This window comes from Oncorhynchus tshawytscha, linkage group LG10 (assembly GCF_018296145.1).
Source record: "Oncorhynchus tshawytscha isolate Ot180627B linkage group LG10, Otsh_v2.0, whole genome shotgun sequence".
NCBI classification, from domain to species: Eukaryota; Metazoa; Chordata; class Actinopteri; order Salmoniformes; family Salmonidae; genus Oncorhynchus; species Oncorhynchus tshawytscha.
This window is the reverse complement of record NC_056438.1, coordinates 36,167,555-36,181,847: the sequence shown is the minus strand read 5'-3', so window position 1 is coordinate 36,181,847 and position 14,293 is coordinate 36,167,555. Positions and strand designations below refer to the sequence as shown.

The 14,293-nt window shown below is 40.4% G+C and overlaps 1 protein-coding gene across 2 annotated transcripts in view; it reads right to left on the bottom strand.

Annotated features, from left to right (window-relative positions):
• Positions 1-10,282, bottom strand: part of LOC112260152 (polycomb complex protein BMI-1-B) — a 30,570-nt gene extending 20,288 nt beyond the window's left edge. Inside the window, exon 1 of one of the 2 annotated variants that reach the window (XM_024435042.2) lies at positions 9,953-10,282. In XM_024435042.2, coding sequence (XP_024290810.1) covers positions 9,953-9,962 — 10 coding nt within the window. In that variant the 5' untranslated portion in view covers positions 9,963-10,282. The remainder of the gene's footprint in view (positions 1-9,952) is intronic. The other variant, XM_024435040.1, reaches the window with a different exon arrangement.
• Between the last annotated feature and the right edge of the window lie 4,011 nt (positions 10,283-14,293).

Below are 14,293 nucleotides of genomic sequence, written 5' to 3'. Positions count from 1 at the left end.
GCCCACTCATGATTAGTGTTTGATGAACTTCGCCTATAGTGGAAAAGCTACAGCATAATGTTGCATCGCCAATACATTCTAGTACTCACTTGTTTAATGATGGTAGCCTATATAGCCTATAGACCTATTTATGAGAACAGCCTGGGAAGCGCTCCTTTTTCTGCATCCCCCATTATGGAATTAAACACAACATTCTTTCAGACTCATTGTTCATTTTCATAATGCATGTGATTGTTGAGGGATTATCGGTCCACTAGGCCAACCATTTAAATGGTTCTACAACTGAGTTGCATAGCCTTTGGATGACGATGAGACTTCCGATGGTGCATGTATACTATGAATAATTACAAATGTCATAGTGCTTATTAACATAGCCCACAACGTTTATAACCACTCAAGACGTTGCAGTGTGTTTGTAAACGTTTTACAACATATTTAAATCAATGTATTAATTGTAGCCTACGGCATTATATGCATTCTTAAAAACCTACAAAAAAATCTATTAAATGGGTAACGAGGAAGTCCCCTGAGCTCGTGGGTAAAAAAAAAAACGGTTTCAACATTCTGTCCTTTTGATGTGGAAATGGGACACTCTGATTGAATCAATACTGCTTTCATGCCATCTCAACAAAAAACAGAAACAATCATTACAGCCAATCAATCATAAATCATATTTAAATTGTTTAAATTGTATCCTATGTGCTAATTCATTTACCAGTAGGCTATGATTAGCGCATACAAATAGGTGCATCTTTGCCAGCTGGTACAGGCTACACACAACAAAAAGGGGGTTCTTTGCAGTGTGATAGTAATCTACCAAGATCCGTTTTCATTCGAAGAACCCCTTTTGGAAGACAAGGGTTCTTTGTATGGCAAAGAGTTCTTCATAGAACCTTTTTCATCCTATGAACCGTTTTTGGAATGAAGGGTTCTTTGATGATTGTTTGGAAAGAAAGAAGAATTATTTGGAAGGTAAGAAGGGTTTTACATATAACCTTTATGAATCTAAATAACATTTTTTTTAAATAGTGCCTTAGCATTAGTTTTTTCCCTCAGTGTTTAAACTTTAACATTAGAAGTATGAGTAATCTGATAAACATTTATAAAGATAGGTGTGTACCTATATCGGAATATTTATGCATGTATCGGGTATAACCTTAATCATTTTACATATACAATACTGACATCGTTGATTTCTTTGCCCTGATTTCTGTTTTTCAAATTAGTATTTTCTGTGATTTTATTGAGCAAAGTAGGAAAATAGAAGGGAGTATGAGTGAACCAGAAGTGTATTGTATGGTACACAGCAAATTGGCCAGTTTGACCTAATATAGATTTAACATTTCTAGTGTTCATTCAGGAGTTTAACTAACATAACACTAAGTGGTGTAAAATATCCCCAGTGTTAATAACCAGAGTTGAGGGTATGATTGTGTAATATTTACTCTGTGTTTAGTAAAACACTCAGAACCACACCCATCATTATCATATTTCCCAACATGCTCTATTGCAAGTTGATTTTCTGAATTGTTTGTTTCAATATATGTGTTTTTGCATGTACATTGATTGATTAATATTACACTACACAAAGATAAATAACATACTTTTTTATTTTTTATTAATCCAATCTGTTAGTAGTTGGATTTATTGCACTCGTTACCGAGATGGTTGTTCCAGTTTAGATTATTTAGGTAGTCCCATTACTCAATCTTCTCTACCCAGGCAGTCATTCCGAATGCAGGTTGTGTGTGATTAAACATTCCAATTGTTGGATTTCCTCACTCTGGCTGGATTCCAATAGGAATTACACATCACTTTGCAAGCCAGCATAATGTGACTTGCAGGCTTGATGTGGCCTGTAAACCAGGAGTTTTCTAACACCACTGTGTTAGGTTATAACTAGGCCCTCAAAGAAAGGCCTTATGATATATGTATTTTCATAAAGAGTTTAATTCGAAAGACTAATATGGCTGGTGGAACCATTCATGGACGGTTCTAGGAAGAACCCTTCAAAGATAAAAGGGTTCTTGGTAGAACTGTTACTTGGGGTTCTAGGAAGAACCCTTCAAAGATAAAAAGGTTCTCGGTAGATTACAGCATCTCTGCTCTAAAGCAAAACTAGAGGGTTCCAGGAAGAACCTTGAGAGGATAATGAGGTTCTGCAATGGTTCTCCCTTTACAGGAGGTTCTATGAAGAACCCTAAATAGAGGGTTGAAAGTTTAATACTGTAATTGTGTTTTACAGCAGAGATGCTGTAATATCGCTGAGTGTACAACCATTAGGAAAACATTCCTAATATTGAGTTTCACACCCTTTTGCCCTCAGAACAGCCTCAATTTGTCTGGGCATGGACTACAATGTGTCGACAGCGTTCCACAGGGTTGCTGGCCCATGTTGACTCCAATGCTTCCCACAGTTGTGTTAAGTTGGATGGATGTCCTTTGGATGGTGGACCATTCTTTATACACATGGGAAACTGTTGACACACTCAAACCGGTGTGCTTGGCACCTACTACCATAGCCTGTTCAAAGGCACTTAAACCTTTGGTCTATCCTTCTGATTGGCCCACATACAGTTGAAGTTGGAAGTTTACATAGACCTTAGCCAAATACATTTAAACTCAGTTTTTTCACAATTCCGGACCTTTAATCCTAGTAAAAATTCCCTGTCTTAGGTCAGTTAGGATCCCCACATCATTTTAAGAATGTGAAATGTCGGAATAATAGTTGAGATAATGATTTATTTCAGCTTTTATTTCATTCATCACATTCCCAGTGGGTCAGAAGTTTACATACTACACTCCATTACTATTTGGTAACATTGCCTTTAAATTGTTTAACTTGGGTCAAACAGTTTGGGTAGCCTTCCACAAGCTTCCCACAATAAGTTGGGTGAATTTTGGCCCATTGCTCTTGACAGAGCTGGTGTAACTGAGTCAGGTTTGTAGGCCTCCTTGCTCGCGCACGCTTTTTCAGTTCAGTTTCAGTTCAGTTTCAGTTCTGCCCACACATTTTCTATTGGATTGAGGTAAGGGCTTTGTGATGGCAACTCCTTTCACGTCCTGACCTTAGATATCTCTGTTTTCTATATATTTTGGTTAGGTCAGGGTGTGACTAGGGTGGGTATTCTAGGTTTTGTATGTCTAGGGTTTTTGTATGTCTAGGGGTTTTGTATGTCTATGTTGGCCTGATATGGTTCCCAATCAGAGACAGCTGTTTATCGTTGTCTCTGATTGGGGATCATATTTAGGCAGCCCTTTTCCCACTTTCCAGTGTGGGATTTTGTCTACAGTTAGGTGCCTATGTGCACACTAGTAGCTTCACGTTTCGTTTGGTTGTTTGTTGTTTGAGTTTCAGTTCATTAAAAATATGTGGAACTCTATTCACGCTGCGCCTTGGTCTCACTCATACGACGAATGTGACAACTCCAATAACTTGACTTCATTGTCCTTAAGCCATTTTGCCACAACTTTGGAAGTATCATTGTCCATTTGGAAGATCCATTTGCGACCAAGCTTTAACTTCCTGACTGATGTCTTGAGATGTTGTTTCAATATATCCACATAATTTTCCTGCCCCAATATGCCATCTATTTTGTGAGCTGCACCAGTCCCTCCTGCAGCAAAGCACCCCCACAACATGATGCTGCCACCACCGTACTTCACGGTTGGGATGGTGTTCTTGGGCTTGCAAGGCTCAACCTTTTTCCTCCAAGCATAACGATGGTCATTATGGCCAAACAGTTATATTTTTGTTTCATCAGACCAGAGGAGCATTTCTCCAAAAAGTACGATCTTTGTCCCCATGTGCAGTTGCAAACCGTAGTCTGTTTTTTTTATGCCGATTTTGGAGCAGTGGCTTCTTCCTTGCTGAGTGGCTTTTCAGGTTATGTCGATATAGGACTCGTTTTACTGTGGATATAGATACTTTTGTACCTGTTTCCTTAGCACCTTTTGCACCAAAGTACGTTCAACTCTAGGAGACAGAACGCGTTTCTCTCCTGAGCGGTATGACGGCTGCGTGGTCCCATGGTTTTTATACTTGCGTACTTTTGTTTGTACAGATGAACGTGGTACCTTCAGGCGTTTGGAAATTGTTCCCAAAATGAACCTGTGACGCACTCAGGCGTAGTCGGTGCGGAGTCAGAAGGTACAGAATAGTGCTTTTATTTCGGCACACAGGGAAAATCGTGCACACAAATACCGGGCGCACATCCACGATAGCCCATAAACAGGACCTAACTAGTCCGGAGAAAAACCCCAAACGAAACACACCACCACACATAAACACAGGGGGAAAATAAGCCCGCACAAAGAGCAGGCGGACCTTACCGGCTTAAATAGCCCAACTAAAAACCTAAACAAGAAACAGGTGAAACCAATAAGACAAAACCAACAGAAAAGGAAAAAGGGATCGGCGGCAGCTAGTAGACCGGTGACGATGACCGCCGAGCTCCGCCCGAACAGGAAGAGGAGCCACCTTCGGTAGGAGTCGTGACAGAACCAGATTTGTGGAGGTCTACAATTATTTTTCTGAGGTCTTGGCTGATTTTTTGGGGGATTTTCCTATGATGTTAAGCAAAGAGGCACTGAGTTTGAAGGTATGCCTTGAAATACACCCACAAGTACACCTCCAATTGACTCAAATGATGTCAATTTGCCTATCAGAAGCTTCTAAAGCCATGACATACTTTTCCGGAATATTCAATCTGTTTAAAGGCACAGTCAACTTAGTGTATGTAAACTTCTGACCCACTGTAATTGTGCTACAGTGAATTATAAGTGAAATTGTCTGTCAACAATTGTTGGAAAAATTACTTGTGTCATACACAAAGTTGATGTCCTAACCGACTTGCCAAAACTATAGTTTGTTAAAACAAGAAAATTGTGGAGTGGTTGAAAAACAAGTTTTATTGACTCCGACCTAAGTGTATGTAAACCTCTGACTTCAGCTGTACACAATCCATGCAACACTTGTCTGACGGCTTAAAAATCCTTCTTTATCCTCTCTCTTCCCCTAATGTTTTGTACACTCAGTGTATATTAGTAGGCTATATGTAAAGACCAGATTCAATTACGAATAGTCTGATAGATGAGAATATTATCAAGCGATTGTCACACCCTGACCATAGTTTGCTTTGTATGTTTATATATTTTGTTTGGTCAGGGTGTGATCTGAGTGGGCATTCTATGTTGTGTGTCTAGCTTGTCTGTTTCTGTGTTTGGCCTGATATGGTTCTCAATCAGAGGCAGGTGTTAGTCATTGTCTCTGATTGGGAACCATATTTAGGTAGCCTGTTTGGTGTTGGGTTTTGTGGGTGATTGTTCCTGTCTCTGTGTTTGCACCAGATAGGGCTGTTTAGGTTTTCACGGTTCTTGTTTTGTAGATTGTTCATGTGTAGTTGCTTTATTAAAGTACCATGAATAGAAACCACGCTGCGTTTTGGTCCGCCTCTCCTTCACCACAAGAAAACCGTTGCAGCGATTGTCAAATTGGGAATGAGAGTACAGTTTGCACAAGAAGCAGAGCAGAGTTCATGCCTTTCATGTAACTTTTTTCAGTCGCATCAAGTCGCATCATGCAGCCTTAGAATGTATTAGAAATCAAAACATATTGCCTAAAGTTTATCAAAACTAAAGTTGCATAAATAACTCTAAATTAAAGTGTAGGTAGCATAAACGTAACGAAATGTAACATATGGATTTGCATTAGTATACACATCAAAAGTCCCAATGCAAAGTTACACCTCACTTTTCTATTATTCAGAATTCCGAAGTCTACTGGTTTCATTTACATTTTCAGCCAACTTACAATTTATTGTTACAAATCAGATTGCAAGGTTACTAGCTAATTCAGTGATGTGTACTCATGACCAATAAATTATTTAAAAAATATATTGTAATCTTTCGTCTCTGCATTTCATATTTTTCCTTCAATTCGCACGAGGCTGAATATACTTCAACGGAGAAAGATTCCGAGCGAGCGAAACAGCGCCCCTCTGTCTCAGTATGTGTAGCCCATCTGTCAGATTTTGTCTGGTCAAAAACAGTATGACATTGTTGACACCAGTAGCATTGACTGCAAGGGAAGCCAGCAAGCATTTGGGCTCCCTTGATGAAAAAATTAAAATATATATAGCCAATCAGCGTTGAGCTAAACGGAGTGAGCTCAACTATGAATGGTCCTGGCACACCAAAAAAAAACATGTCAAGGGGTGCCAGTTTGGATTTGGCTTCACACCAATTCAAACAAAAGCAAAACATAAGTTACTAAAAATGTGTTGCACCTTGTGTCGTTTTCCTCCGGTGGCTAGCTAGCTAACTAAAATCGTCCCTTTCCTAAATTAGACATGGATGGAGATAGAGATTTGGACTTGTGGTTTTAACTTCAGTCTCTGTACTGGCCAATGATTATAACGGTGATTCTGATCCAACCATAAATTCATACATTGTGCCCCTGGTCTGAAAGGCTAATGTTAACTAGTTTTCCATGAAAGGAAGTTAGGCTAGCGAGCAAGCATTTTTGCCAGGATGCCAAAGACAACAAAAACTAAAAACATATAATCTATGAGAGTCATTGACTGTTTCGGCAAGATGAGAGGATGCCATGTTTTTTGTACCTGCATGTGCACACACACGCACGCACGTGCACACACCCACACCCACAAATGTGATATTTAGCTTACGTTGATTGGACTAAATAGTTTTTAGTATCTTTAGTTGTCACTGGAATAGACTAAGCATAGGTGATTTGATTTGATGTTGAAATGTTGAAGTTGAAATGGTGCTGGAATAATGGAGGCATCTCCTGTTTTCTTTTCGAATTGCAGTAACTCCCCGCTCGTGGATCTAAATCAATGGTTGTTTAGTAGACCAGAAATGTCAGAAACATTAACTTGCTTGACCATGCTGTAGGTCATGTAACTGTTTGTTACATGCAATATGCTTTGTAAACTTCAACAGACATATGTTGCTCTCAGGTTTTGTGATGAAACAAAGTGTTCAATTTATTCTACCACTGTCTTCTTACTGTCTCGACCTTAGGCCTATATATCACTGTGGCAATGCATATAAAAGAACAGGTTATACAGCAAACAACCCAATTCTCATAACCAATAGGTTGGAATATGCTTTTTATCCCCAGGCTTGGCTATCCCCAGTGATTTTATCCATGCACCGCTGCTGAGCTAACTAGCCTGCTAATGTTAGCCCTACTAGCCTGCTAACATTAGCCCTACCAACCTGTTAATGTTACCTTAGCACTGCGTGAGTCAGCCAGTTGATATCAACACCTAGCTTACAGCTACATTAAAGTAAACCAACGTTTTGGAAATACGTATCGACTTCTAACCAGTTATCAAATAATGTTACCGGTATATGTTGTTATCTTAGCCAGCAAGCAAGCCAACCAGCTAATGTTAGCTATTTTAGCCTGCTAGCTAGCCTAGCCAGCTAACTAGCCTAGCTAGCCACCCACCACGGTCGACATAGCTAAGTAGTAAGCCAGAGAACAACTAGTCTAGCACAGGCAGGAACCTACAGAACACAACAACAAAGCTGCCAGCAAACAGCGCTGCCAGGTCTAGCTAATAATTCTATCCCAATGACAACTCAAACCCATCCAAAAGACCTGAAAACGACATGTATTTTTTGCAGCAAGATATTTGCCACATTTATCCAATAAACCCTTTTTCATAATGTTATATCGAGTCAATTCAGAAAGAATAGCGACGTAACTTGTAACGTAAATGAGTTTTTCAACAAAATAATAATTATTGCGAGGTATGATGTGATGTAATAAAGACATTTGAATATGTTGCAAGAATGCCTGGAGTTAGTCGTTAGCTGGGGTATATTGGCCATATACCACAACCCCCGAGGTGCCTTATTGCTATTATAAAACTGGTTACCAATGTAATAAAATAGTAAAACTTTTTTGTCATACTCGTGTTACACAGTCTGATATACCACGGCTTTCAGCCAATCAGCATCAAGGGCTCGAACACAATTTCTAATAGTAAATAAATACATTTTGCGCATGTGCATAACTATAGAGAGTACCACAGTATAAGTAAAAAAACTCATAAAACCTAGTGGTCAAACAGGAAAATGGTTCCAATCGTTTTTCCACCATTCATTTTTTCTCATCGGGTATATTAGAAACAATTAAAATAAGGGTTGTATTTCGTGTAGGCTTACCTTGGCGTAACGTTTTTACAACCGTGTAAATCTCTCTCAGACAAGGTGACTTTTATCAATATAGTCGCCTGTATTTACCCCCAACAAAATGACATAATTAGCTGCTGATGTGGCTATCATAAAGACCTACAAATACCATGATGATCTGGACGAGACTGCCGAATCGAGGCAAATGTAGGAATCTTTGGATGAACCTTTTTACAAGTGAGTTCCAAATATCTCTAATGGTCGCCCCAGTGTGAGTTTTTTTATGCACCTGATGTCAGAATGCACTCACTGTTCCAAAATGTGATTGTTACGGAACAGGACAATTAATTGGAGCTACCCTCAAACCAAGGCATGCTGTCTGCTAATTATCTATAGGCTATAGACTTGTCAATTTCAAATTATTTTCTAGCAAGTTGTATTGTCTATAAGAGTTTGAATCGAGGTGTGTGACACGTCTTCATTAATTCACATAGAAGTAGCCCATTTCAATGTTGTGGACAATTTACGTTTGAAGCTTTACTGAGCTGGGCAAACTTCTCTCTTAGATGAGAGCCCAAACACTTACCCAGTGTTTCCCCAGATCAAGCACGCAGACATTTGCACACGTTTTCCTTCTGGAACATTTTACGGCTGGTGCCTCCATTGCCTTCATTGTTGTTTTTTCCTTACTAATAATAACTTTGGACATGTGTGCGTTCCTATCAAAGTAGTTGCCTTTTTACGTTATCATTATAGTGTCTGTATATCGTGTTGTCGTTCTACTGTAGCACACCGTATGTACAGTATGTATTTACTGTTTGATTCACATTTTCAAGTACTGGTGACAGTAGTTTAACATATTTATTGTATCAAATGGTAGGCTACAATGGCAGATAAATTAATAGGCTACTTGATGGCCAACATATGCAAATGTATCAATTCTCCACATTTACTGGCAGTTTCATTGAGGACTTTTCCCCATAACAGAAGCACTAGAGGGAGTTCCATAACTTCCATTTAAAAATGTCCACTCGCACATCCTTCGATACCCAAAAACTGAGCATGCGTAAAACACTCAGCTTGATACAGTTTTCCAAAATGCAAAGTCGACATTAAAATGGAGTTTAAACCACCTCCAGTCAAATGTATCTAATGTGCTCTAGTGCGCCCAAAGCCATTTTTCCGTTTTCACCAGTAAGTTTTTATGCGCATCAGTTCCAGCTTGTTAATATGTGTCATGGAAAAAGGTTTGGAAAGAAAAAAAGGTGTCTCCATAATGACAATCTAAATAGCCTATCTACAATTGGTACAAGTTTTCACAACATGCGTGCCTGCTGCTCTGTCTCCTCTGTCTCCTTTCACTCACATGACTAATAGTGGACTCAACTGCCTGATGCAGCGCTTTCTCAACAAACACTCCTCCGACCCCACCCACTCACCCACTCACCCACTCACTCACTCACTCACCCACTCACTCACTCACTCACTCACTCACCACTCACTCACTCACTCACTCACTCACTCACTCACTCACTCACTCACTCACTCACTCACTCACTCACTCACTCACTCACTCACTCACTCACTCACTCACTCAGCAACAGCCTGCCTCACTACCTGATAGTCAGCAGGTCACAGGTCACAGTGGAGTAGCCCAAAAACCTGCTGCCAGCGACCAATACATTGAAAATGATGTCGCCGGTGACAAAGTAGCCCAATTTGACAGGAAAACCGCCGACATGGCAACCCTACCAGCAGATATAAAGTAGGTAGAGCAGAGACTTACCGATAGACATCTAAGTTAGCTACCAAAGTTAAAGAAGAGCCAAGGATTGGCCTTCAGAGGGAGAGGCAGTTTCACCAGCCGAAGGAGAGTCAGCTAATCCAATATCAGCTAATCCAATATCGATATAGTGATGTAAATCCACATTGAATTTACCCGGTTCATCTCCATCACGGCTGAAACTCATGATGTACCGGTAGGTCGGTAGGAAATAGAGGTTGCAGGCTTCACATTCACGCTCGGCACAGCACCTGGTTTCAGAATCTTGCCTTCCACTGGTTATAACTATCGAAGTCCTCCAGAGTGAAAGGAGCACCACATACAGTAGACATGCCCATGGTTTCCTTAACGTTACACAAATCCGCTTCAACTGGACAAACCGGTCCCACTTCAAAGATAGTTTCTTGTTTTTGGGCCACAAATGAGTCATACCCTGTCTTTGTGGTTATTACTGCACCCAGCCACTACCAAACACACAGGAGAAGATAAGATACATTTTTTTTGCATGAATTTAGCCATATAGTCTCTTCCATATGGGGCTCCAGAGTGGTGCAGCAGTCTAAGGCACAGCATCTCAGTGCTAGAGGCATCACTACAGACCCTGGTTCAATTCCAGGCTGTGTCACCACCGGCTGTGATTGGGAGTCCCATAGTGTTGTCCGGATTAGGGTTTGGCCGGGGTAGGCTATCATTGTAAATATGAATGTGTTCTTAATAACTGACTTGCCTATTTAAATAACAGTTAAATTAATTAAACATGTAATTATACATGGATGTACATACAGTGCATTCCTCTACACACAATACCCAATAATGGCAAAGCGAAAACAGGTTTTTAGAAATGTTTGCAAATGTGTAAAAAAATTTAAACACATTATTTAGTATTCAGACCCTATGCTATGAGACTCGAAATTGAGGTCTGGTGCATCCTGTTTCCGTTGATCATCCCTGAGATGTTTCTACAACTTGATTGGAGTCCACCTGTGGTAAATTAAAATGATTGGACATGATTTGGAAAGGCACACACCTGTCTATATAAATTCCCACAGTTGACAGTTCAAAAACCAAGCCATATCAAAGGAATTGTCCGTAGACCCCCAAGCATTGAAGGTCCCCAAGAACACAGTGACCTCCATCATTCTTAAATGGGAGAAGTTTGGAACCACCAAGACTCTTCCTAGAGCTGGCCACTCGACCAAACTGAGCAACCGAGGGAGAAGGTTCTTGGTCAGGGAGGTGACCAAGAACCCGATGGTCACTCTGACAGAGCTCCAGAGTTCCTCTGTGGACATGGGAGAACCTTACAGAAGGACAACAATCTCTGCAGCACTCCACCAATCAGGACTTTATGGTAGTGGCCAGACGGAAGCTACTCCTCAGTAAAAGGCACATGGCAGCCCGCTTGGAGTTTTCCAAAAAGCACCTAAAACTCTCAGATCATGAGAAACAAGATTCTCTGGTCTGATGAAACCAAGATTGAACTATTTTGGCCTGAATCCCAAGCACCCCTTCTGGAGGAAACTTGGCACATCCCTGGGGTGGCATTATCATGTTGTGTGGATGTTTTTCAGTGGCAGGGACTGGGAGACTAGTCAAGATACAAGGAAAGATGAATGGCGCAAAGCACAGAGATAATTGATGGAAACCTGCTCCAGAGCGCTCATGACCTCAGACCTGGGCGAAGGTTCACCTTCCAACAGGATAAGACCCTAAACACACAGCCAAGACAACACAGGGGTGACTTCAGGATAAGTCTCTGAATGTCCTTGAGTGGCCCAGCCAGAGCCCGGACTTGAACTCAATCGAACATCTCTGCAGAGACCTGAAAATAGCTATGCAGCGATGCACCCCATCCAACCTGACAAAGCTTGAGAGGATCTTCAGAAAATAATGGGAAAATCTCCCCACATACAGGTGTGCCAAGCTTGTAGCGTCATACCCAAGAAGACTCAAGGATGTAATCACTGCCAAAGGTGCTTCAACAAATACTTATGCAGTGGTGGAAAAAGTACTCAAATGTCATACTTGAATAAAAGTAAAGATAACATAAAGTAAAAATGAAAGTCACCCAATAAAATACTACTTGAGTAAAAGTCTAAAAGTATTTGGTTTCAAAGTTACTTACAGTAAGTATCACAAGTAATTGGAATTGCTAAAATGTACTTAAGTATCAAAAGTAAAAGTAACAGTATAAATCCTTTCAAATTCTTTGTTAAGCAAACCAGACGGCACCATTTTTTTTTATAGCCAGGGGCATACTCCAACACTCAGACATAATTTATAAATGAGGCATTTGTGTTTAGTGAGTCTGCCACAGGGATGTTCTCTTGATAAGTGTGTGAATTGGACCATTTTCCTGTCAAAATGTAAGTACTTTTGGGTGTCAGGGAAAATGTATGGAGTAAAAAGTACATTATTTTCTTTAGGAAAGCAGTGAAGTAAAAGCAAAAAAATAAATAGTGAAGTAAAGTACAGATACCTAAAAAAACTACTTAAGTAGTACTTTAAAGTATGTTTACTTAAGTACTTTACACCATTGTACTTATGTAAATGTGATATTTCAGTTTTGTATTTTTAATACATTTGCACTATTTCTAGAAACCTGCTTTTGTTTTGTCATCATAGGGTATTTTGTGTAGATTGATGAGGGTAAAAACAATTGAATCCATTTTAGAATAAGGCTTGTAACTTAACAAAATGTGGAAAAAGTCAAGGGCTCTGAATACTTTCTGAGAGCTCTGTAAATGGCATAATCAGATCAGGGCCTAACAGACTACTATAGACCACAGTTTGTCTTAATCAGTTATTTGGTGACGTGAATATATTTAATATAGTTTTATCTAAAAAGGATAACTTTGTAATGTTTCATTATTTTGTACTTCTCTGAAATTCACTGATTAGGAGGGTCATACCCGTCCTCCTCTGAGAAGCCACCACTGGCAACATATCACCTGCCAGATTCGGGCCAACACAACTCAAACCCTGTGCGGACAAATTGCACCTTTTTTTGTGGAAGGCCAGAAATGTAGCTAGCTAAACTTTGGCTAGCAGCTACAATTGCTAACATCAAATATCCAACTCTAGGTTAACTCACATTTGAAGGACTGTCAACCTGCATGCATTTTGGGTACCATGCATTGCAATTTGAGGTCAAAGTACGCTGATATGAAAAACTACTTTGAAATATGCAAAAAGAGGCTTCTAGTTGTCACATTGTGGTTTTTGACTCAAACATTTGAAGTTGGAGCTTAGCCAATCAGAGGTATAGCTGGGGGAAGTAGGGGTGCTGTGGGTGCGGCATTACCCCCTGTGGTGAAATGGGCCATATGGCAGCACCCCTTGCATAAGGTGTAAGAATGTAAAACAATATTTAAAACAATTTGTTGCATTATGTATATAAATACTAATGGAATCTCGGTAGGGGAGAGACAAAAAACAAGGGATATATATCAAAAATTATCTTCAGGGGACAAAATGGCGCCGTAGAGAGGACACTGTATTTCAGCGAGCTCCCGTGGCATTCGTAAATTTATATTTTTACATGAATCTGCTAGCTTGAAAAAGTGGTAGAATTGGCTAAATAAGTTATCCTACAATGAGTCTTGACGGCTATTTCGCAAAAATCTCCGACAACATGCCCAACAGAACTACTAAGAACTCGACCAAAACCACCACCCCTGTAGATGTGAATGAGGAGCTAGCTAACGTTAGCGAAGGTAACACCATTGCGGATCCAGGCACAATGGACCTGGTGATTCAAAAGATGACTGATAACATTACTAAAGTGATCGATGTTAAGATAAGAACGGTCTTGGAAGTAATAGCAGGGCATTCAGCTGAACTACAGAGGGTTGTGAAATGTGTTGTTGAGGCGGAAGGAAGAATTGCTGCAGTGGAAACTTCAACTACATCTATGGACGCTAAGATAAAAGCACTTGAGAAACAGGTGCGCGAAATGGTGGAGCACATTGACGACTTGGATAATCGAGGACGCAGATGCAATATTCGTGTTGTGGGACTCCCGGAAAATTCTGAAGGGACACGTTCAGTAAAATTCTTTGAGGAATGGATCCCTGGCTACCTACAAATGGACACTAAGGCTGGTCGTGTGAAGCTGGACAGAGCCCATCGCTCTCAAGCACCGATACCCGGTCCCAACCAACGCCCACGGCCGGTGGTTATAAAGTTCCACAACTTCACCGACAAGCAGCGCGTCATGGACGCGGCTAGAAACATCGGCTCTGATGGTAGTCAACGTAAAAGTCCCAAGGTCTCATTCTTCAATGATTATTCCACTGCGGTTGTATGAAGACGCAAAGCGTTTGATGAGGCGAAGGCTCGACT